The 21,717-nt window shown below is 36.1% G+C and overlaps 2 protein-coding genes across 2 annotated transcripts in view; both read left to right on the plus strand.

Moving 5' to 3' along the window:
- Nucleotides 1-205: 205 nt before the first annotated feature.
- On the plus strand, nt 206-9,026 carry LOC139696815 (uncharacterized). Its single transcript, XM_071595688.1, has 4 exons — nt 206-290; nt 2,864-3,019; nt 7,388-7,480; nt 8,533-9,026. The coding sequence occupies exons 1-4, from the start codon at nt 206-208 to the stop codon at nt 9,024-9,026; spliced, it is 828 nt and encodes a 275-aa protein (XP_071451789.1).
- An 8,229-nt stretch (nt 9,027-17,255) lies between these two features.
- Nucleotides 17,256-21,717, plus strand: part of ssp3 (short spindle 3) — a 188,699-nt gene continuing 184,237 nt past the window's right edge. The window contains exons 1-5 of the mRNA XM_071595700.1: nt 17,256-17,637; nt 17,871-18,029; nt 18,292-18,395; nt 18,462-18,608; nt 18,697-19,983. Of these exons, the coding sequence (XP_071451801.1) occupies nt 17,493-17,637; nt 17,871-18,029; nt 18,292-18,395; nt 18,462-18,608; nt 18,697-19,983 (1,842 nt within the window). The 5' untranslated portion in view covers nt 17,256-17,492. The remainder of the gene's footprint in view (nt 17,638-17,870; nt 18,030-18,291; nt 18,396-18,461; nt 18,609-18,696; nt 19,984-21,717) is intronic.

The raw sequence follows: 21,717 nt of genomic DNA on the forward strand, positions 1-21,717 counted from the left end.
GGGAAGAAGAGAGGCGCGTGGGAGGGAGGGGATGATGATGCCGGGGGTGTGGGAGAGAAAGAGAGAGAGGAAAGGGGAGGGGGCGGAGGGGTGGTGGGCGCGGGGCGAGTGTGCCCTCGCGCGCGCCATCCCGCCTTCTCTTTTTGAGGCGCCTCCCGATCGTCTCCGAGCACATCTTCCTCCGAAAGGCGACCGCACCGACGGGATGACCGCTCCTCCGAGAATCCTCCTGGCCGGGGCCGTGGTGGTGGCGCTGCTCGTCGTGCCGTCCAGCCCAGCCAGCATCCTGGGTGAGTCAAGCGTCCTTCTCCGCGGCCCTTCTCAAGTCCCCGACACCCCCGACCGGACTCCCGTGCAAGGTGTCAACCGGTCCCTCCATTCAGCCGTTTATTTATTTATTTTTTCAACTCCCTTTTTCTTTCTTCTTCCCTCTCTCCTCTTCGTCTTCTTCGCCCCATCATCCACTTCTCTCTTCGAAGTCGTAAACCGAGAAGAAAATAAGGGGCGGAGAATAGGTTTAAAATATGCACCGCCGGAACGATTCAATTTTTTTTTAATAGGAAGTGATTTGAACGCTCGAGGAAAAGACGTGTGTGTTATATATATTTTTTCTGATCGATAGGAACGTCTTCCTTTTTACGGTTCAGCGGCTTCTCGCGTCTTAAAAAATTTTTTTTCGGGTGCACGACGTTTTCGCCGTTATCGTGGTCGGCTTTGCTCGACCACGGGAGGAGCATGGAAAATGATGGGCAAAGCAAATTAACACGAGACGATTTGGAAGTGTGAGACGTGCCGAGCATGTTGCTGGTTCACGGGGAGGACGCCTCTATAGGGGGCGTGGTGGAAGGAGGAAAGAAAGCGGGCCATGAAGGCACCTATAATTTCGACGGGCCTAGATTGAGGACCGCTTCGGCGTGGGGAAGTCTGCAGCGGCGACGGGGCGATGATTCAGTTAAACGGCCAATCACCTCGGATTTTGCTTCGTCTTCTTTCGGAGAATCAGAAGCTAAAAGCAATTTTGAAAGAGAAATGAATTAGGCAAGAAATTTTTATTTGAATTCATCACTACTACATTAATTTCAAATAGGAAGGGAAATTGATGGATTTGAAAGCTACTATTGAAATTATTAATGCTCTAAGTATTTTGGGTCTATTTTGTCTGAGCCATAAGTATGTCACTCTGGTTTCTGCCCTTATCCATCAGAAAATTATGTGTTTGTCCTCTCAGTTTCTTCCTTGTTGGAATAGTGGAAAAAAATAATACTAGGCCACCACAGCATCTTCTGCATTTTTTAAAAAAGTTTTTGAGGGCAGAAAATCAGAAATATTTCTCCATCACAGAGCTTAGTGGTTTGAACAAGACACGTAGCACTCACATTGTTTTGGATGCTGTAGAAGAATGATGCAGAATGGGAGTCAGTTCCACAAAAAACCGCGACTGCGACTTACGCAGGTAGAGAATATTTTTGGTGAGTGGGGAACGCCAGATTTTTGTTTCCGATTAAATGCTTGGCCAATGATAAACCTCTATGGAAGAAAGAAAGGAGAGAACATTTTTAAGGCTCCTTCTCAGCAGATAGAAAGCCCGGGACTAAAATTTTACTGGGCTCTCCAATGATCAATAAAGAGACTTTGCCTACTTAAATTCAGCTTCATATACATCACGATTCCACTGTTACAGTGTCGAAAATGTGATATCTCTCTGTGGATATCACTAAGCAAGATTCTATTATGAAAAGCAATAATGACTGGAACGACTGGCTAACTAAGTAGTTGATATATTATTCAAAGTTCATGAGTTCTGAATATGTGCTTCCAGCACCTGAAAAAAAGAATAATACATATTTTAATATTTAACATAAAAAAATGTCTAAAATATGACTTAAGTGTGATCAATTCCATGAACCGATTATGGCCATGTAAAAAACCTTGGCAACATGCAAACAGGAGATTTGTTTTTTCTTGTAAAGGACAAATTGGAAGCCAATGAGTTGTCAATCCACCCAGTTCTCAATCCTTTTACCCAAAAACTTTCACTCCATAGCAAAGAGCTTATTAGTTCTCTGTCATCCCTAAAAAAATCTCCAGCGCTCTGCTTAGAGATAACCAGATGTTTTGGAATCAAAGCTTGACAGTGAAAAATATTTTTGGGAAAAATTTCATTCCTTTCAAATGCCTTTGGAACTGCTTAATTCAAGTGTAAGACTACTCAAATACTTACCACATATTAATGCATCAAATGTTTCTTACGATTCATTTTTGGTTTTTTCTCCCTTGAAAAATAATACAGGTTTTTCTGTAGTAAAGTTTTATAAGATTAGCTTCATGATTAGTCATAAATGGTACCTTTCACGATAAAACCTGTGCCCATCATTTAAAACAGACGTTTAGGAGCCACAGGTATGCTTAATATAGATACCTATATTTGAATCCATCTTGAAAAAATATTATTTTACTCTTCAGTGATCTAATTAAAATACACATTTTCTTTCATAGTATATTTTTTTAATTCTGTAAGTTTTGTCCAGACTAGGTCATATTTATAATTTGGTTTGGATAATTTCCTTTCTTTCTCTCTCACAGGATTGACTTAGAGATTTCCTCATTTTGAGAATAATACTGTTCAAAGCCAAAGATTGGGCAGGTGTTAAAATACAACCAATATATTACTGCCTGATCATGGGTATGTTTAAATTAATTGTTTGTTTTTCATTCCCAGCACTAATGTGTAAAATAAATGGGTAACTAAGGACATATAAAAAATTAATTTTTTTATTATGTATGAACTGGACCCCAAGCCTACAAATAGATTTTGTGATAGAAAATGTAATATAAATATTATTCTGGTGACATTTCATTTCAGATGTGGTATCATGGGGTTTGGACTATGTAATGGATCTTTCTCCTAAGGAAAAGAGGGATGGAGAGGCTGATTCAGCTCCCAGAAATTGCTTCTGTCAAAGTGCTCACACTTGCATATGCTGCATGGAACTGCCACTTGTAGAGTTAACTGGGCCAGGTAATTTTATAGTTGAATACATTAAATGGCAATATTTACCTGAAGGGTACAAGGAAAACACACTTGCTTTTTCTGTATCCGTTGAAATTTGAGGGGATCGAGATGGTGTGGTGGCTATCATACGGGTTCAAATCTCGGTGGTGTTGAATATTTTTCAGAGGTAAATCTCGATCTCTACTTGAGGTGCTTTGTGGAGGGCACTTTGAGTGAGTATGACGTCCGTCGGATGTTGGTCGCCTCCCCGAAATACTACTACTTGAAATTTGAGTGAAAAACATTTTTAAGTATTCATTAAACCAATGGTACATTAAATAAAGTGAATTTGTTCAATTTTTTAATGAATGTGCTAAAGGCTACACTAATGGTCCATAATATAATAGGAATAGGCGGAGAAGAGAATAGGCATTTGGTTAGTAATTAAATTATTTAAAAATGGAAAGCTCTAATAAGTATTAATGATAGCTATTTTTTAAAAGAGAAAATATCATGTGCATTATGAAAAACTAAATACCTAGGCAACAAAAACAAAAAAATTATATTCAGATTAAATATATGTATTAGTAAATTTGAAGAGAATTATTTTTCTAATTACGTGGGAGTTGCTGCTAAGAGATTAAAATAAATTGAAGAACTTTTGTTCTTTTTCCTGTTCTTTCGTACATATTCAGAATATTAATTGACATTTGTGTTTTGAAGTGAAAATGATTAACTATCTCTTTGTTTGAGTTGGCCATATTGAACATTGAATTTTTATTTTATATATTAAGGTAAAAAAAGTGTCAAAATTTCATTGTACTTCATATTAAGTGTTGTAAAATAAGATTTTATTGAGCAACAATGATGATGACTTGCATTACTTAGATTCAGGACAGAAATGTACAAATAGTGTTTTCGTGTCATGGATTGATTATACAGGCTTTTTTATCGCCATTTCCTGGTTAAAGGTAGCTGAACCCTCATCATTTTTCATTGAAATTCATTACAAAACATTTATATTATTTTACTTGATGTTCATAAGATGAGGGTATGCAGTAGTCCAGGGGTAGAGCATTGGAAACTTACCTGAGGGAATGGGTTCGTTCACCCAGGTGCGGCTCTCTGGGCACCCTCTGCTCCACCTAAGTTGTGTGATTTTTTGAGTACATCGGGCCTTTGTGGGAAACCATAGCTGGCACAGGGAGAGGAATTAACCACCCTACCCTGATGTGTGTATTTCACACACAGAAGGGCTTAGTATTGCATGAACTTTACCATCATTTACCCCACTGACCCTCAGGTTGATTGTTGTGTTTATGGTCTGTGTTTCATAAGTTAACCCTACAATATAGAGATATTCATAATGCTATTGGGGGAGCAGAAGTAATTAATTATTTATATTTGTCATCTTCAGACATGCCCAAGCCAACCATTCCATTCCTCATGAATGAAAACATTGGCACAAAAGCAATAACCTCACCCCCCCCCCCGACCTTTTTTATATGCACAGATGTGAGAAAATGGCCAAAAATATTGCTGAAATCTAAAATCTGTTTTTAGCCAACAAAAGACACATTTTACCATGAAAGAATATAATTTAAAAAATGCAAGATATATAACTTGAAATAATATTAAATCGTTAAATATTACTTTTATAAAATTTGAATTTAAAAAATAAATTCCTACAGCATAAAATATTATAATTTTGACACTGTGGCGCAAGAAGAACAACACCTCCACATTAAAAGCTGTTACATGTTCTTAATGTAGTCATACTGCTCTTTTCCAATAAATAATTAGTAAACTCTCAGCTTCAAATCAAATAGATGGGGGAGGATTGTGTTTTTAATATTACTTCACAAATTGGCTGTCACCTGCACAATTTTATAGAATTCAATATTTACAGCTTTCTAGAATCAGATTCAACCCCTGGACATTTTTTATTTCTATTATTTTTTTATAAATAGAATACCCTTAAAATATTCAGAATATCAGAGAGAATTTCTTCATGTGCTCACTTGAGAAGTTTGACTTCAAACAGCTTTGATATTTTTTTTATAAAATGTATGTAAATTTGATCCAAACTTATGTTATTAAAACAAAAATTCTTTCAAGGCAATATGCTTTTTGAAAATTCACCAACATAAAGTTTCCAATAGTTCTCCCTCTTCTGCAGTCATGAATTTACCATGTGAGTGAATTACAGTGAATTTACCATTTCACTGTAATGTGATATTGACCATATAATAGTGTTTCAGCATGATATATACTGTTGTTGTTGAATAATTGCCACTTTGCATTGTTTATTGTCAACTTGCCCACTTACTGCAATTAGCTATTATTATTTGGTGTGGCAAGAGAAATAGTCTAGCTGTGATGAATTTAAGTTCTGAAATGGCATATTCAGTAATTCACTATTATGTGTAAACCTCTTGATATCTATGGCAACAGTTCTATCTGCATTCTTTTGTCCAAAAACTTGATCTCTTCTCCTGCCATATCTCCTTTCAATAATATTCCTTCCCATTCTGCTTAATTTCCCCACCATTTCCTATTCTCAGATCTAAAAAGACTTCTATCTAAGTACATTCCCTTTCCTTAAAGAAAAGTTTTAAGAATTATGCAGTCCTATGCTCCACATCAAAATCTTTGCTGATATTTTCTTTTAATCCCTCAGTGTGGTTCTCAAATATATATGGTTGCCCTAGCCCTCTTAGATAATGAGTCTTGCTAATCGTTCTGTTTTTGCTACATGAAAAGGAAATCTTTGAGGAAGATAAATCTATCAAGTCCGTCATTATGAGATAAGCGCGTTCTTTGCATTTACAATTTGTCCTCATGTTTGTCTTTATTGCTTGATATGATCTGCCTATCTAATTTCTCTGGAACCATTCATGTATCATTCTTTCCTTTTGTTTTGCCATAGCAGTTGCGAGGGTAAAAGGTCTATAGTCTCAGTTGTTAGATTTTTCCTTGAGAAAGAGAAGTAAAAAAGCCTTGTATATAATCCCCGTTATGGATTCCAAGAGGGATAAACTTTTTTTGAGTGAAGATAATATAGAGAATTTAGTTGAACACCTGGATGGAGAAAGAGAAGTGAGTATTGGATGTGATAGTGCAAGTTCAAGTGAGGAAGATTGGTTGAGAGGCACTTCGTTGAAAAGATACTGCCAACTGGGAAGAAGTCCACACCTCAAAGAAGATGTCAGGTGTACTCCGCATGAGGTAAAAGAGGTGATACAGAGATGCCGTGTCTGGAGCCCCAACTGCAATGCAGGCCTATATTTAGAGGATTGTTTCAAATTATATTGCACAAAACTAAATTTTTAGAATTGAGGTTCGAAACTTAAAGGCGATTAAAGAAGTGAAATTATAAAATATAACATAATTAAAATTTCTACTTAATATAATAAGCAATTTAACATATGGTAATTTTTTTAAATTTTAGAATGCATTTTTAAAAAGATATAAATTATTTTCACTATGCTGCAACAGGGAGATATTTTAGAAAAATTCAACTCCACGAGTGGGGCCCAAGCATTTAAATACCTATACCAGCTTGAGGGGTTAATTTTTATGTAAGAGTACCTACTATCAAATCTCTCCTCTACAAAAGTAGCTGGGGAATCGAGAACGGCTTTGTTGGGAATTGATAGGCCAGGAGCTATGAGTAATGGCATGAAGAGGGAATTAACTTGGAGTGCTGGATTTTATGCATTGCATATTTGTTTTTTTGAGGAAAGATGATGGTGTAGTTTGAAAGCTTCTGAGATGCAGCTGTTCAGAGGCTAGGTTAAAATACATTAGGTAGATAGAATGGCAGCTGATGATGTCCCATGCATGGTTGAGAAAGAGAGTACTAAGCTATTGCGGACAATTTTGGGAAGGAGGACAAACAGACATGGTTATACTGAGAGATACTTGTTTCAAAGATTGTTGTAGATGAGAAATACAGGTATGAATTTTGGACAGCATGATGGGAGTGTGTAAAGTCTCTATGAGGAAAAAAAGAAGGAAATAATGGGATACAAAATGTGTTAAGGATATGTAAAAGAGCTTTGGAAGTCATAATGTTGTTTAGAAATGCTTTTTTGTTTTAATCAGTTGTTTAGTAAAAAATAGTTCAGAGTCCATCCAAAACCTACCTTTTATTGACAGTTTACTTACTACAATATTGTCCATTTAGTGTCATGTTATTGTAATATTGGTTGTGCCACCACATTGAGCATTTGTATCACCCTTCCTTTGAACCATTTGGACTGTCAAGGAGGACTAATTTCACTATTGGAGATAAATTAAATTTAAGGTTAATTGTGTTAATTTTACAATCCTAATTTGGGATGATTCTTTGACTTCCATGACACAATAGTTATATTTTTTATTCTTTTACAGGTTGTGTACACATGAAGTATTTCTCTGAATCAGAATCTATGGCTGTAAATGTATCTTATGGAGGGAATGTTCTACACAGTGACATGATTAAAGGTGTGTTGAAATTTTGTTTTCCTTACCCTTAACTTGTATATTTCAATTTGGAATTCTTTATGAGGCTTACATTTCATATAAAGTATTAAAATATATACATACAGGTATATGTTCTCATTTTATAAATATTTGGCACATAGCTTAATATTTTCATAAGATATCATCATGAATATAATTATTGTATTTTAAGCCATACAAATAATCTTGGGAATGAAAATACACTTGTAATTAAAAATTCTTATTCACTATCTTATACCAATATCAAAAATACAATAAAAATTACTGTAAAATACAGGCAAGTGTATGTTGTGTAGTTTCAATTTACCCTAGAGAAAGATGAACATACAAATTCATCCTGTCTATTTAATGCCATAGTTTATTTTAATTTCTAAGAACTCTCCTAAATTTCCTTCCATTGTCTTTAAATAAATTAATCTGGTTTGTGATCTTTGAGAATGAAAATAATTACTTAAAAATGAAGATAAATGCTAGCTGTATTTTTCAGGAACATTTTTTCTTGTAGGCTGCTTTTGGTTTTTAAGCTGTATTTTTCAGGAACATTTTTTCTTGTAGGCTGCTTTTGGTTTTTAATCTAGTCCAGATACTTTATTTCAAATTTTTAATAAAGAGAGGAAGATAAAAGAAGTTCAAGAATTCTGAATTATGGCAATTTATGGAAGGGTATCGAAAGATAAATATTATACTTAGCTTTATTTGTATTTTATTGTTTACTTTCCAGTTCAAGAAAAAATTTTAAATATTTCTATAAGTACCTTCTGATCTCACCTAACAGAAACCTTGTGAATAACCTTTCTTATGTGATTTAAATTTTATTGTTTCTCTCAGTATGGGAAGGCTGGTTAATAAGATAGCATGGTTGCATAAATGGGTGATAATTAAACTAAATAAATATTCTGTTATGCTGAAAATTATATTCAGTAAAAATTTTCAAAAAATCAAAACTAACAGTAGTTAAGATATAATTAATTTAAGTTTATGGATTTTGTGGCAGGATCAGCAATAATTTTATTTTCAAAAACTCATTATTTTAGGCCCAAATCCAGATCCAACATGCATGAACATAGTTACTGAATGGGCACAGGTTTGTGCTCGTTTCAAGGACCTTTCGCCTGTTGAAGATGGAGTGAAAGCCTGCTTGCAATTTGAGCCAGTGCTGTTGGGTGAAATTCAGACGCAGTATCAGGTTGGCTGCTTCCACATGGGTCCTTCAGGAATCAATTTTGATACCCCTTCACCAATAGAATTGGCTGGTTCAGTAATTGGAGCTATTGCTGGTAATGAAACATCTGAAGAGTCAACTGGGACAGATGAAGCAATAAATGAAGCAGCTCTGCTGGCAGCTGTGAATCAATCTGCAGAAGAAGGAATTGCTTTCTTCAGTAACTTATTAGGACTCACATTTGGCGGAGCATCCAATGCTGGAGGACAAAACAATACTGCTGAAACTCAAACTCCTGGTGGCACTTCTTCAGCTTCTGAAATTTCAACTGAAGCTAATTTACATGAAACCTCACGAAAGGATTGAATTTCACCTCTAATCATTGAGATCTCTAATATAATCAGTAAAAAATAAGCCCATAGTATTTACCTCATAGTATTTCCTGGTATTTAATTGTAAATATTTTATATTTATTCATTAATTATTTTGTTTTAACTGTAAACTTAGATGTAGTTATGAATTTCTTGCCTGAATAAATGATTTATTTTATACATGTTGAATTTGTATTATCTAAGTTCATCATGACTTATGAACAGGGTTGAGGAGAGGTATGTAACATTGCAATTATGGTTTAGCAACTGTCACTTCTTGTGCATATTGACATGTATCCCACAACTTATCTTTCAAGGCACTTAATAAGTACAAAAGTACGGAAAAAATCTTCGATCTTTTATGGAACCTTTAATAGATATCCACCAGTGACAGGTGGTGGGGTTCACTTAGGGATAACTTCACTAAAAATGTTTTATTCCATCCTAATATACCTAATATATGCTTTCTGAGTGTGCATGCATAGGTATGTGTCAGGTATTTATTATGAATACTATATTTTGTATATTTTGGATGGTACAAGAGAACACAAAAATAAAATAGATGACATGTAAAAGGCCTGATATGAAGAGTCTGACCTGAAGAAAGCCTCAGAGAAGGCCAAAAAGCTTAAACCTTATGAATTATTTTTGCCATTTTATGTGTTATTTATTTAATTTTTGTGTTATTTTATACACTATAGTATGTATGCATATGAATCACATCTTTCTAGGGAAATGGGGAAATGTAGGTGGCATAAGAAAGTGAACTAGCCCCCTACCCTGATATGGGACTTTTACATGTCCTGGAGCTTAGTTAATATGTGAGCTCTATCATATCTCTCAAGGTTTAGGTTGATTAACGTGTATTTTTACTGGCTATCATACATTCATTAGACATCTCTTCTGGGTACATTTCCTTCATATAATATATACATTCAGTGGCAAAAATATTTGCATCCATACTGAAAAATATATGAGGACATAATATAATTATTGCAAACCCATCTGACTAATTGCTGAATAATCAATTCAACATCAATTACATATGCACATGCATCATTTTATTATAAATTTATTCAATTTTTGAAATAACATTGCAAATAATTCAGGTAAATTCACTGTTTTTATAAATCTTGGCATTTGTTTTGTATTCCTACTTGCATTACATTCTTACTTATGTAATTCAAAGTGGCAGAAAAATGTTAGCATGAAATTTGTTTATCATGAATTTTATTGAAGTCAAAATGCTTGAGTTTGTCCCTTCATTTCATATCCATATGTTTATCATGAATTTTATTGAAGTCAAAATGCTTGAGTTTGTCCTTTCATTTCATATGCACTCTTGTATTCTTATTGATGGAGGAGAATGAAGGAGGTTAGAGGCTGTCACAATATTGATGAAAAAAACATTAAGTGCATCGAAGAAGTTACATATGCTGGGTCAACTAATAAATATGAAGATTGGCCACCAAAATAGTGATAGTATTTGATGAGTAAAGAGTTGTGAACCATATGTGATTGTACTCAATGTGTGGGTACAATTTGGTTAAGATAGTCCATGAATACTACAGAATCCTTAAATTGTGCAATGACTTATTGTATGGGCCATCTTGGATTACTACTTTGTACTAGTACCATAGATTACTGCTCATATAATAGCTGCAAACGGCCTGGATGAGTGAACCATACCAATAAACAATGCATGCAATGTTCAATTTTCTGCATGCAAGGTATACGATAAGATAATAAGCAAGGTATATAATAAGATACTTAATGACTCTAATACTGCAATATAGAATACATTGAGAAAATATCCCATCATTTTCCCAAGAAGCAGCAGCTTAGCACCTCTACTTTAAATGATTTATTTTTCAAAAATCATATTGAAACCCTCTAGAGTAAATTAAATTATGAAATCCAAACATGTGCACATTAGACACTTTTATTTATATCATAAGAAAGAGGACTAGGCAAGTGGTTACATCATTCAATCATTTTAGGAATGAGACTCCTTTCTAGGAATGAGAGATTTTAGGAATGATAATGTAAGGTCCCTTGGGACCTAGTAGGTAGAGTAGGTTGCTATATCTTAAAGGAGGAATATATATATATAATGAGTTCAAAGGTCCTAGGCATAGGGGATATTTAATGATGACCCAAGGAAGCAACTTTTGGAGTGGCAGCTAAAAGGTGACCCACATCATCATAGATAGGCTTCAGGTGATAGGCTAAGAGGTGAATTTTGGAAGTCTCCTAGAGGTAAGTTGAGTTCTAGCAAGCACTTCCTCTTAGTCTATATTCTTATAGGCCCTAGCTACATACATACATTATTTTATCCTTTAATTCTTCATCCTTCCAACACCAATTATGTCATATAATAAGATAATTCTCTTTTCAGTGTACTGATAAACCAACATTCAGTCTTATGTCCCAGCATTCAACACCCTTATCCAAATCTGCCCAAATATCAGGGCAAGCCTGTCAACCTGTTTGGGTTTATTCCCTCCGATTGAAAGTTTTACTTAACCTTTCTACTTCTTTAGAATCTCATTACTCGAACAATTCTTTATTATTTTCTTACGATTTATTATGACTTAATGAGCTACAAGTCCATCTTCAGTCCCTCTCTAGTCTTTACCATGGCTCTCTCCACATTTAAGCTTAAAAGAACTGGTTGTAATGAGAAACCCTGCTAACTCCCCAACAACCATTGAGCATTCTGATTTTCTTTTCATTTCTTTTATCTATGAATTCTGAGTCATAGAGGCATCAAATTAGTCTCTAATACCTTCAGCCAACTCCTATCTATGTTACTTTTTTATTTAAGGGATTCGCCCAACACCTAAAATTATAAATACAGTAGAGTGGATATTGCCCTGAAATGACACTTCAATGAAGGTGATGGGGTTTTTCTTGTTCGATTTAATTGGGAAAATAAAAACACCATTGTGGAAACGTCTCCACAGACTATGAAAATAACATGGAGGAATATCATAGGAAAATAATTAAAATGTAGAGGGGAAGAATCAGTCATGTATGACCAAAAATTAATGATTACTGCAGACCTTAAATCTAAGAAGAAAAGGTTGAGGTTGCAAGCTGAACAGAGGGACTCTCGAATCACAGCTCTTTTGAAAAAACTGGCTATGTTCTGATGAAGAGTTTTCTTAAAATAACTTGAAAAGGATGTGGAATTTTATTTAGGTATTCAATAATAAGGAGCTATACTTTTTTTCAAAAACTTACACTGAACAAAAGTTCTACTCATTGTGGAAATAACCTAAAGGAATATTTAAATATATACCTAATCCAAATTGTTACTTAAATAGACTTCTGGATTTATACCGAAATGGTACTATTTCCTCTACAATTTGCTGTCTAGACAGGTTTCAATCTCACTTAAGGTCTTGCTCCATCTTTTCTCAGCGTATCAACAACATGTTTTATACTCTCTTATGACAATTTTGATTGATAGTTGTCATCAATGATATTGGCCCAGTTGTTTTCATTTTTGTTGGATTCTTTTGCTTTTTATCAATTATTTATTTGCAGTACGGTTCTGGTTTTTATTTAATATTTTATCTAACGCATAACAAACCCACTTGGATCTTTCTCAAAACTTTCAATTTCATTCAAGAAGTTCTCCCGGGTTTCCCACCTGGTCAGGTTACAGTACACCTACATTTCGATGGCTGACTCTGCCATCGTCTTCAGGGTTAAGTGCCTTCGCCTTCACCCTGAAGACGATGGCAGAGTCAGCCATCGAAACGTCGGTGTACTGCAACCTGGCCCGGTAGGAAACCCGAGAGAACTGCTTGAATACCATTCGCCGGGAAAACCTGAGAACCTTCACTTTCAATTTTAGTCTGCTTATTAATCGCTGAAATGAAACCCATGTTTTGCTGTTATGCGTAAGAGTTAGTGTCGTCTGTGTTTCGTATAAATTATATTCTTATCTATGTTTGTTTTATCATACAGTGAAAAAATATTTTTCTACTTAGTTTGTTCTGAGTAATGTCTTCTCATGCCTGAGTAATGTCTTCTGCCTCATATCTTCTCATGAGCCCACCATTCTGAAGCAACGTAAAAATGTCTCATTCTCGGATGCCGCTAAATCGGCATTTCCGTCGTCTAAAACACCATTACCTGTAGCAACTTCCTACGAATGACCCGTGACTCGACAAGTAAGTAGAAAAAGTGAACGACAACCTCCTGAATTGTCAATTGATTCCTCCGTTGAGGCTTCTAACACCTTTACCACCGATCCTTCTAGTCAAAGTGCGAATCATTTACGTGATGAATTGTGTGGTGATAGTGATAATGTGAATCCAGCTTCAGCTAGCAACGACGCTTTCACTATCGTCAAAGCTAAACGCAAACGTCGCCCAGCCCCGAGCATGGGCACATCTATCAAGGAGTCCTCGCTTAAGGGCATTCCCAAACTCTCTCATGTGCATATCTGGAACCTTCCCAAAAATACCACGAAGGAAAGTGTACTTCAGTATATTAAAGACGAATTGCCCGACTCCGCAAATGTTACTCCCGATATTGAACAACTTGTAGTTACACGAGGGGAGTATGCCTCGTTTCGCATTACCGTAAGTGATGATCTGGGTGCTAAACTACTCACGCCTGGTTTCTGGCCTAAATATGTTTACTGGGGAAACTTTTTTTTTCCCAAACTTCGCCCAAAATTACAAGTGAGTTAGCACGAAGTTTGTATGTCCTTCATGTTAACATTCAGTGTCTGCAGAACAAACAACTTGACATGGAAGTGCTTATCTCTCATCACCAGCCTGATGTAATTTGCATTAATGAGCATTGGTTCACGGCTAATGAACTTGCTTCTTTCCCGTTATCTGGCTATGTTGTGGCCTACGCTTTCTGCCGGTCCACACTCAAAAATGGTGGAGTCCTAATTCTTGTTTCTGTGAACTTAACCTTTAGCTCTGTAACCTTTCCATATAATTGTCTCAATGTTGAACAGGTTTTCGAATCCAGTGTGACTATTGTCCACTTCTGTGATATCAGTTTTTTTATCTTAACTATATATCGCTCTCCCTGTGGTAATTTCAATGTGTTTATTGATAAATTTTCCAGCATGCTGAACAATGTTTATAACTCAGTTGATAAACCCCTCCTGATTGTCACTGGTGACTTTAATTGTGACCTCCTTCATGGCACCAAAGAAAAATCAGAACTATTAGATGTTCTTTCCCTGTATAACTTAAATGTAACTACTGACAAACCCACCAGGATCAGCTCTACTTCTGCATCGGCCATTGATAATATTTTTACAAATATTGATTATCGATTCGTGAAAACCGAGGTTATAATATCCCATATCTCTGACCACTATCCATTACTCTCCACATTCTGCATTAATGCCTCTGACAAGATTATAACAAATTACAGGAGAAAGTTCTCTGATGAGAATGTACATGCTTTCTGCAATTTGCTTATGTGTCATGATTGGACCAATGTTTACTCCATGAGCTCCTTTGAAGATGGTTTTAATTGTTTTTACTCAACATATTTATCCTATTTTGATTTTTGTTTTCCGGTATTACCCGTTAAAATTAAAAATTCGTCTTTGTCTAAGGGCAGAAAGTCATGGGTCACTGATGAAATCCAGTATGCATCCAGAGTCATGAAAAACATGGCTCTCCATTACAAAAACAGATCGATGCCTATTGAACCTCTCGAATATAAGGCAATGAGAAAGAATTACAAATGTCTTCTTCGTAATGCAAAAAGAACTTTTAATGATCGTAGAATATTTAATGCTGGAAATAGATCAAAAGAAATATGGAAAATTATCAAGGAGTCAAAATTTCCTATATCATTAACCCCCAATCTCAGGTTACTGGACTCTCAAGGTAACGAACTTGAGGACAGTTCTGCTATTGCCATGGCTTTTAATGACTTTTTCACTTCTCACCAGTCACCCAACGTGACTAAACAAAGCTTTCATAGACAAACATCAAGCCAATGTAATTCCCTATTTCTCCGCCCATGCTCTGACATTGAATTAACTAATATCTTAAACAAAATGGGAAATAAGTACACCTCTGGTCCAGATGGCATTCCTTTTATCATCATTAAAAAATCCTTTGATGTCATTAAACCCCCTCTATTATTCTTAGTCAATGAATCTCTTAGGCTTGGTCAGTTTCCATCATCTTTTAAAAGCACCAAAGTCATCCCCCTTTATAAAGGTAAAGGAAATAAACAGCACATGAGTTCTTATCATCCAATATCTATACTCAATCAATTCAGTAAAATTTTTGAATTAGTGTTTTATTCTCAATTAATATCGTACCTGGAATCGCACAAACTGTTATCAACCTACCAGCATGGATTTAGAAAATCCATGTCCACTACCACTGCTACCTACCATTGTATAAACAAAATATTGTCTGACCTAGACAATAAACTGGAATCTCTTGTTTTATTATTTGATTTCTCCAAGGCCTTTGATTGTGTCAATCACCATATGTTATTGCTGAAACTTCAAGAATCTGGCATAAGAGGTACTCCATATAATTGGATTAAATCTTATCTAAACAACAGACAACAGAGTGTAAGTGTTACAATAGATGGAATATCTCATGTATCGCCTACAAAAACAATATCCTGCGGGGTTCCCCAGGGATCTGTTCTTGGCCCAGTGTTTTTTCTCATATACATAAATGACCTCCCAAGGATGCTTAATTCTGTACCTAATACACTTCCCATCCTGTATGCCAATGACACAAATGTCTTAGTGTCTGCCTCTTCAATCAACGGCCTTGTATCAAGTACTAACAATACTATCCACCTTTTGCAAGAGTGGTGTGATCGTAATTTTCTTCATATTAATAAGGAAAAAACAAATTTAATATACTTTGTAAATAAAAATAAGCCTCTGACAGATATTTCAGTGTCTTTTGACAATGTGATTATTCCAAGGAGTGATAATGCCTCCTTCCTGGGTGTTACCCTGGATAGTAGACTAAACTGGGAAAGCCATATTTCTAGATTACGCCGAAAACTCTGTTCAGCGTGCTATTTGGTACGTTCTATCAGGCAAACTGTAAATAATGAAGTGCTTATGTCTATCTATTATGGTGAGTTTTATGCCCACGTAATTTTTAGTATTCTTTTTTGGGGCCCATTACCCTGTGCTCATGTTGTATTTAAAATCCAAAAGAGGATACTAAGACTAATGTGCAATGCACCCCTCAGCGCTCCATGTCGCCCCCTTTTCAAAAAACTTTGTATTCTCCCTCTTCCCTGTGTTTATATGCTAAGTGCTATTGTTTATGCTAAACGCCATATCTCATTATATACCACTAACAATAGCATTCACAATCATTATACCAGGACCTGCAGTCATCTACATGTGAACTTCATCAGAACTTGCAAGTCTACTTTTTCCCCCTATAACATGGGACTCTTATTATATAATAACCTTCCTCTGGTTATCAAGAGCACAGAAAAAATGTCAACCTTTAAATTCAAAGTGAGGGACTTTTTCATGCGACACTTATTCTACACTATTGATGAGTTACTGAATATGTAACAATGTATTGTATTTTATGTTAAGATCTTTGACGTGCCGTATATCTTGGAACATGAATGTACCCAGATCCTCAGGCAAATAAATAAATAAATGACTTCGTTTCTATACCATTATATTTATCATATCCAGTGTTTATTCCAACGAAACAAGTGCGAAATGAATTGAATGTGTTTTTTATTCGGGTATATATGATATCTGACTAATTATGTCGTGTGCTCTTTTTAGAAAGCCATCGCTTTGTTTTTCAGATTTGATATTCAAAAGTTGTATTTTTAGCATTTTGTTATAATCTGATAATGGCTCTTCAAGGGTCTTCCTCTGTTATTTCTCCAATGGAATAATCAATGAAGGAGGACGTTACTTTATTTGTTAACTACGAAGACATGGCGAATTTAACCTTAAAAGTTATCAACGTCCTAGAATTTTATATGTTTGAAAAAGAACGAGAAAGTACGGCTCATTCAATTCAATTGTTTATTTCTATCGAACTGCAGCCGCAGCAGCCGATGAGAAATTTAACAGTCATATGTTCTTTTATTCTTAGTCATTTATGTTGTTTTATCAAATTAAAAAGAGAAAAATAGAAAGTTTCATTTAAAAGCGCCCTTTTTCAGAGTATCCAACAAGAAAAGTACCTCCTATTTAGCCTACGTAATCCGAAAATTTCTAGTTTCCCCTTCACGAAGAACAGCTGTGATCTTGAGCAGCCTGCGAAAGTGAAAACATTTGTTTTTGTTGTGTTCGATGGCCCACTGCATTCAATCTTCGTTTTTGTTGAAGAGCATTACATCAGTTATTTCCAAAAAACAATTATGAAGAAGAGCGTCGGCATCCTTTGTTTGATGTAATCATAATTACACCTTTTAAATTATGAATGTGTAATCAAGGATCGTGAAAATGACAGATTCTTTACGTTTGAAACAGAGTTTCAGAAAAACTCTAGCGATGGAAGAGGTTCGTTTGTTGGTTCAGGAAGAGGGACGAGCTGCCAGAAATTTGATTGCATTCAGTGTTCCTGTTGATCAAACGCTATCCGAAGCGTGTAAGTTGTGGTTATCTCTTAACGTTAATTGATGTACTGCGACTTTCCTTTGGTGTACATGCAATCGTTTAGATATATCTTTTAGGCAATCTTTGTTATTTATTTGTGTAATTATCAGCATTGAAATAGCGTCATGAGTCAATAAACTATCCTCGGATTAAAATTGACGAGTTTATTTCATGGCACGCTTTTAGAACACGGTGTTGGAGATTCACAAATATTTTTATTTGTAGCCAATTCAGCTAAAGCTTCATCGAAGAAGCCACCCACATCACCAAGGCTGTCTTTTCCTGATGGAAAAAAGGAGGAAAATTTGAGGTCAACAAAACGGTCATCAACGTTAACAAAATCGAGAGTCAGGTCGGCTTCAACTGGACGTGATAAAAAATCTGGTTAGGAATATTTTTCATTATTTTTCTTAGATAATGTTTGCCTGGTATCAAGTTGCTGTTCCTATTTTTTCAGACTCCCAGACAGTATCGATTTAATATTGTTCTCCTATTTTATTGAAATGTTTGGATATCCACGGAATAATGGTTTTGCTTCGCTAAGTGCATTTTTATAAACATTTTGGTACTTAGGCATACAACAGTTCCCTTTCTAGTGTCCAAAAAGTAAAGAATTTGGGCATAGTAACATTTTTTTCTATTTTAGAGCTTCAAGCACGGTATTGGGCATTCCTGTTTGGTAACCTTCAGAGGGCAGTTGATGACATTTATCAAACATGTGAATCCGATGAAAGCATTACTGAATGTAAAGTAAGTATATTAACAAAATAGTTTTATTTAAAAATTCCTATGAATAAAAAATTTAATTTTTTAAAGGAAGTTATCATGGTTTTGGAAAATTACACCAGAGACTTCTACAACTTGATTGAATGGTTCAAATTGAAGTGGGAATATGAAAACACACCACCTCCACAGCGGCCAACCTCTCTCACTTGGGAAATCAGGAAATCCTCACCTGGAAAGGTTTTTGTTCATCCAAATTTTGAATTAAAATCTGCAATGCGTTAGCTGTTGCAGAGATGAATTTTTCTTAAACAAGTTTTTCTTTCAGGCTCATACTCTTTCAACTTTTGAAAAAGAAGTTTCCAGTAAGTATTCTGTAAAAAGTGATACCAGTTCACAAGATTCAGCTGAAGGAACAGTGGCAACCAGAATTATTAGCATGCATTCACCTCCTCTTAGAGCAAACCCTCCCAAAGAAAGGGGTAAAGTGGAGGAGTCAGCAAAGCCTGCAAAGTGTGTTGATGATTCTTCTGATGTGCCCAAAGAAGATACCTCAGAAACCCTTTCTGCGTTAAGTGTTTTGTCAGAGGTTGATGAAGCCAAGAAGGAGCTATGTAGCAATTCAGAAAGCCATGAAAGCCCCCCTATTGAAAATGTGCTTGCTATTGCAAATACCCATGACCAAGAAACCATTGGAAACCCTGATTCATCAGTTAGTGCCATAAATGAAGTTGAAAATGATGTTGTTGTTGAAGTGATGGTTTCTAGTTCTGCTGAACCATTAATTCTGCAAGTTGAATCCATGGGAAGTGAAAACTGTGGGACTCAAGTTGAAGAACACTATAATGATTGTCCTCCAAGTGACCAGTTAACATATGTGAATTCTGAAGATGAGATACCAAAAAGTATGGTTAGCCAAGCTTCTCAGACAGAGGAAGAGCAAACAGGGTGGGAGGCATCACTGGCCGCTCCTGCAGAGACTCAATTACCCCTCACCACTGATTCATCTACCCAACCAGATCATGATCTGTTGGATGCCTCACCCTCTGTCAAACAGGTAACAACTTCAGTCCAGTCTCTTGGTGATGCAACAAAAGTTGCCAAAGTGATTGCCACTCAGAACAAGACCATACAACCTGCTGGTCAAAAGACTTTGTCTGGTAAGTGTGAAGATCAGGTTGTTGCCACAGGGTTGGGTAAAGATGTGCCTGGAGCCAGGGGATTGCTTGCAAGGGTAGGTGGAAGAGGTCGGGGTATAACTGGAGCCTTAGTGGGGGTCCTTGGGGCTAAAGGTACCGATGCCCCTGGTTTAAGAGGAAGCCAAAGGAGTGAAACTGAAGTCCCAAAGGGACGTGGGAGAGCTGAAATCACCAGGGCCAGAGTCACACCCTCAAGAGTAGTAACTGGGCGGGGGATGTTGGGAGGGCCTGCATTAGGTGTTCTTGCCCGTTCTTCCTCGGCCTTTCCGGCTTCTGGTCAAGTGCCAAAGTTGATGAGGAGCCGTACCGTGGTTGAAGGGACAAGCAGTGCATCGAGTTCATGGTCAATGAAGAGGCAATCATCAACCGAAAGCACTGCAAGGACCAGCAAAACATCTCCCTCTGCAATGCGGCAGGTAAATTATGATTTGTCACAGTAATACCCTCCTACGCAGGAATGGAGACCAATTAGTGAAAAATTTTTATCTTTAAAATTTTGAATTTGCTGTGGTCTTCTTATTTATATGTTTTTATTGCATTCTTTGAATAAATGTAAAAAATCACTTGATTAAATCCATGCAATATTAATATTAAACAAATAGTCCTGTGGAAAATTTAATTTTTTTATTCCCATGTTTCAATTCCAACACATGATGGTTGATTCTACTTAGTTTGTTACATTCAGTTCCTCGGCAATCCTTTCACTGGTCACAATAAAATTAATATGCAAAAACAAGTAAATCAATGTATTCCTAATGATGAAACATGATTACTGACACACTTAGATTAGTGGGTGACAAGGATGCTAAGTAAAATGGGGATTATTAGTTTAGATCCCATGCCGTGCTTGGGTATGTAGTGTTTTAAAGCAGGGATTTTGTTCCCTAATGTTTTCAAAATCACATTACCTCAGTCATCAGAGCACCATAATAATCTTGGTACAGATTAGTACCCAGTAGAAGCTCAAAGTTAGTATCAAAACACGTACGTCCTGATGGTCAATTGGAGAAATTTTATTGAGCCAGCTTCTCCCCTTTTCCTCCTTTTGAGTGTTGCGGTTTGTCATATGCTTGCATATGGTGTCTGTATCTCTTCACCTGTGTCTTCTACTTGGTTGTGTGAACAGATTTTGCTTAGGTGAAAAGAATCTTGTGCTGTGAAACACAGCCATGGCCTACAAACAATTCTCTCCCTATGGTTAGTGCAATTCAGCTATCTTTTGCTTGGCATAGTTTTCCCAATTCCCGACAAATTTGTCCTCCCCAACCATCTTTAGTACTTCTTCTTTGGTTTTCCATTCCATTAATTTTACTTTTTCAATCCTTCTCCACACCCACATTTCAAGTCTCCAATCAATATCTATCATCTTGCTCCAACCACCATGTTTCTGCACCATACAAAACCACCTTCTATGTCAAAGTTTTCTCTAATATTTTCTTAAAGTTTCTTACTCAATGTCCATGTCATCGACTGCCTTCTCATGAAAACTTCTTTGCCTTTACAATTCATCTTCTGATTTCCATACTACTTTGACCGTCTAGGTCCAAAACACTCCTAAGATAATTAAACAGCTCCACTTGCTCTAATTGTTGTACTGCTATTTTAGCATTTAACTTAGCCTTCCTCCTCCTTGAAAACCTCATAACTTTTCTTTTCTTTACATTGAATCTCATTCCATACCTATGACACTGATTTTTCTAATTCACTCTACAGCAATTGTAGCCCTTTAGCTGGCTGGCTAACTAAATCTTGATAATCCGCAAACCGAACTGATTTTTATCAATTCCCCACAAACTTCCATTCCTATCCCCAGTTCTTCCCAGGCCTCTTTTACCATTTCCTCCATGTATCTGTTGGGAAGCACAGGTGATAATGAGCAATCCTATCTTGCACCTCTTCCGGACTGTGCCCATCTAGACTTTCAATCCACTCCATGAGCCTGAGCAGTTTGAGGCATGTGCAGGTTGTGGATTAGTCACCTGTATCTCCATTCTACTCCTATCTTTTCTAATACATTCCTTAACTTTACCCATTTCACTCTCTTATATTTATGCTACAAAAATATTTACTCTAAAATATAAAAGGAGACTGTTTTTATATATTTGTGGCATATTTTGATTTTAAAGTCTAAAATATTGTGCGTGGAATTA

Source organism: Hetaerina americana, unplaced genomic scaffold (genome assembly GCF_022747635.1).
Source record: "Hetaerina americana unplaced genomic scaffold, ioHetAmer1.1.p SCAF_1, whole genome shotgun sequence".
In the NCBI taxonomy this organism is placed as follows: domain Eukaryota; kingdom Metazoa; phylum Arthropoda; class Insecta; order Odonata; family Calopterygidae; genus Hetaerina; species Hetaerina americana.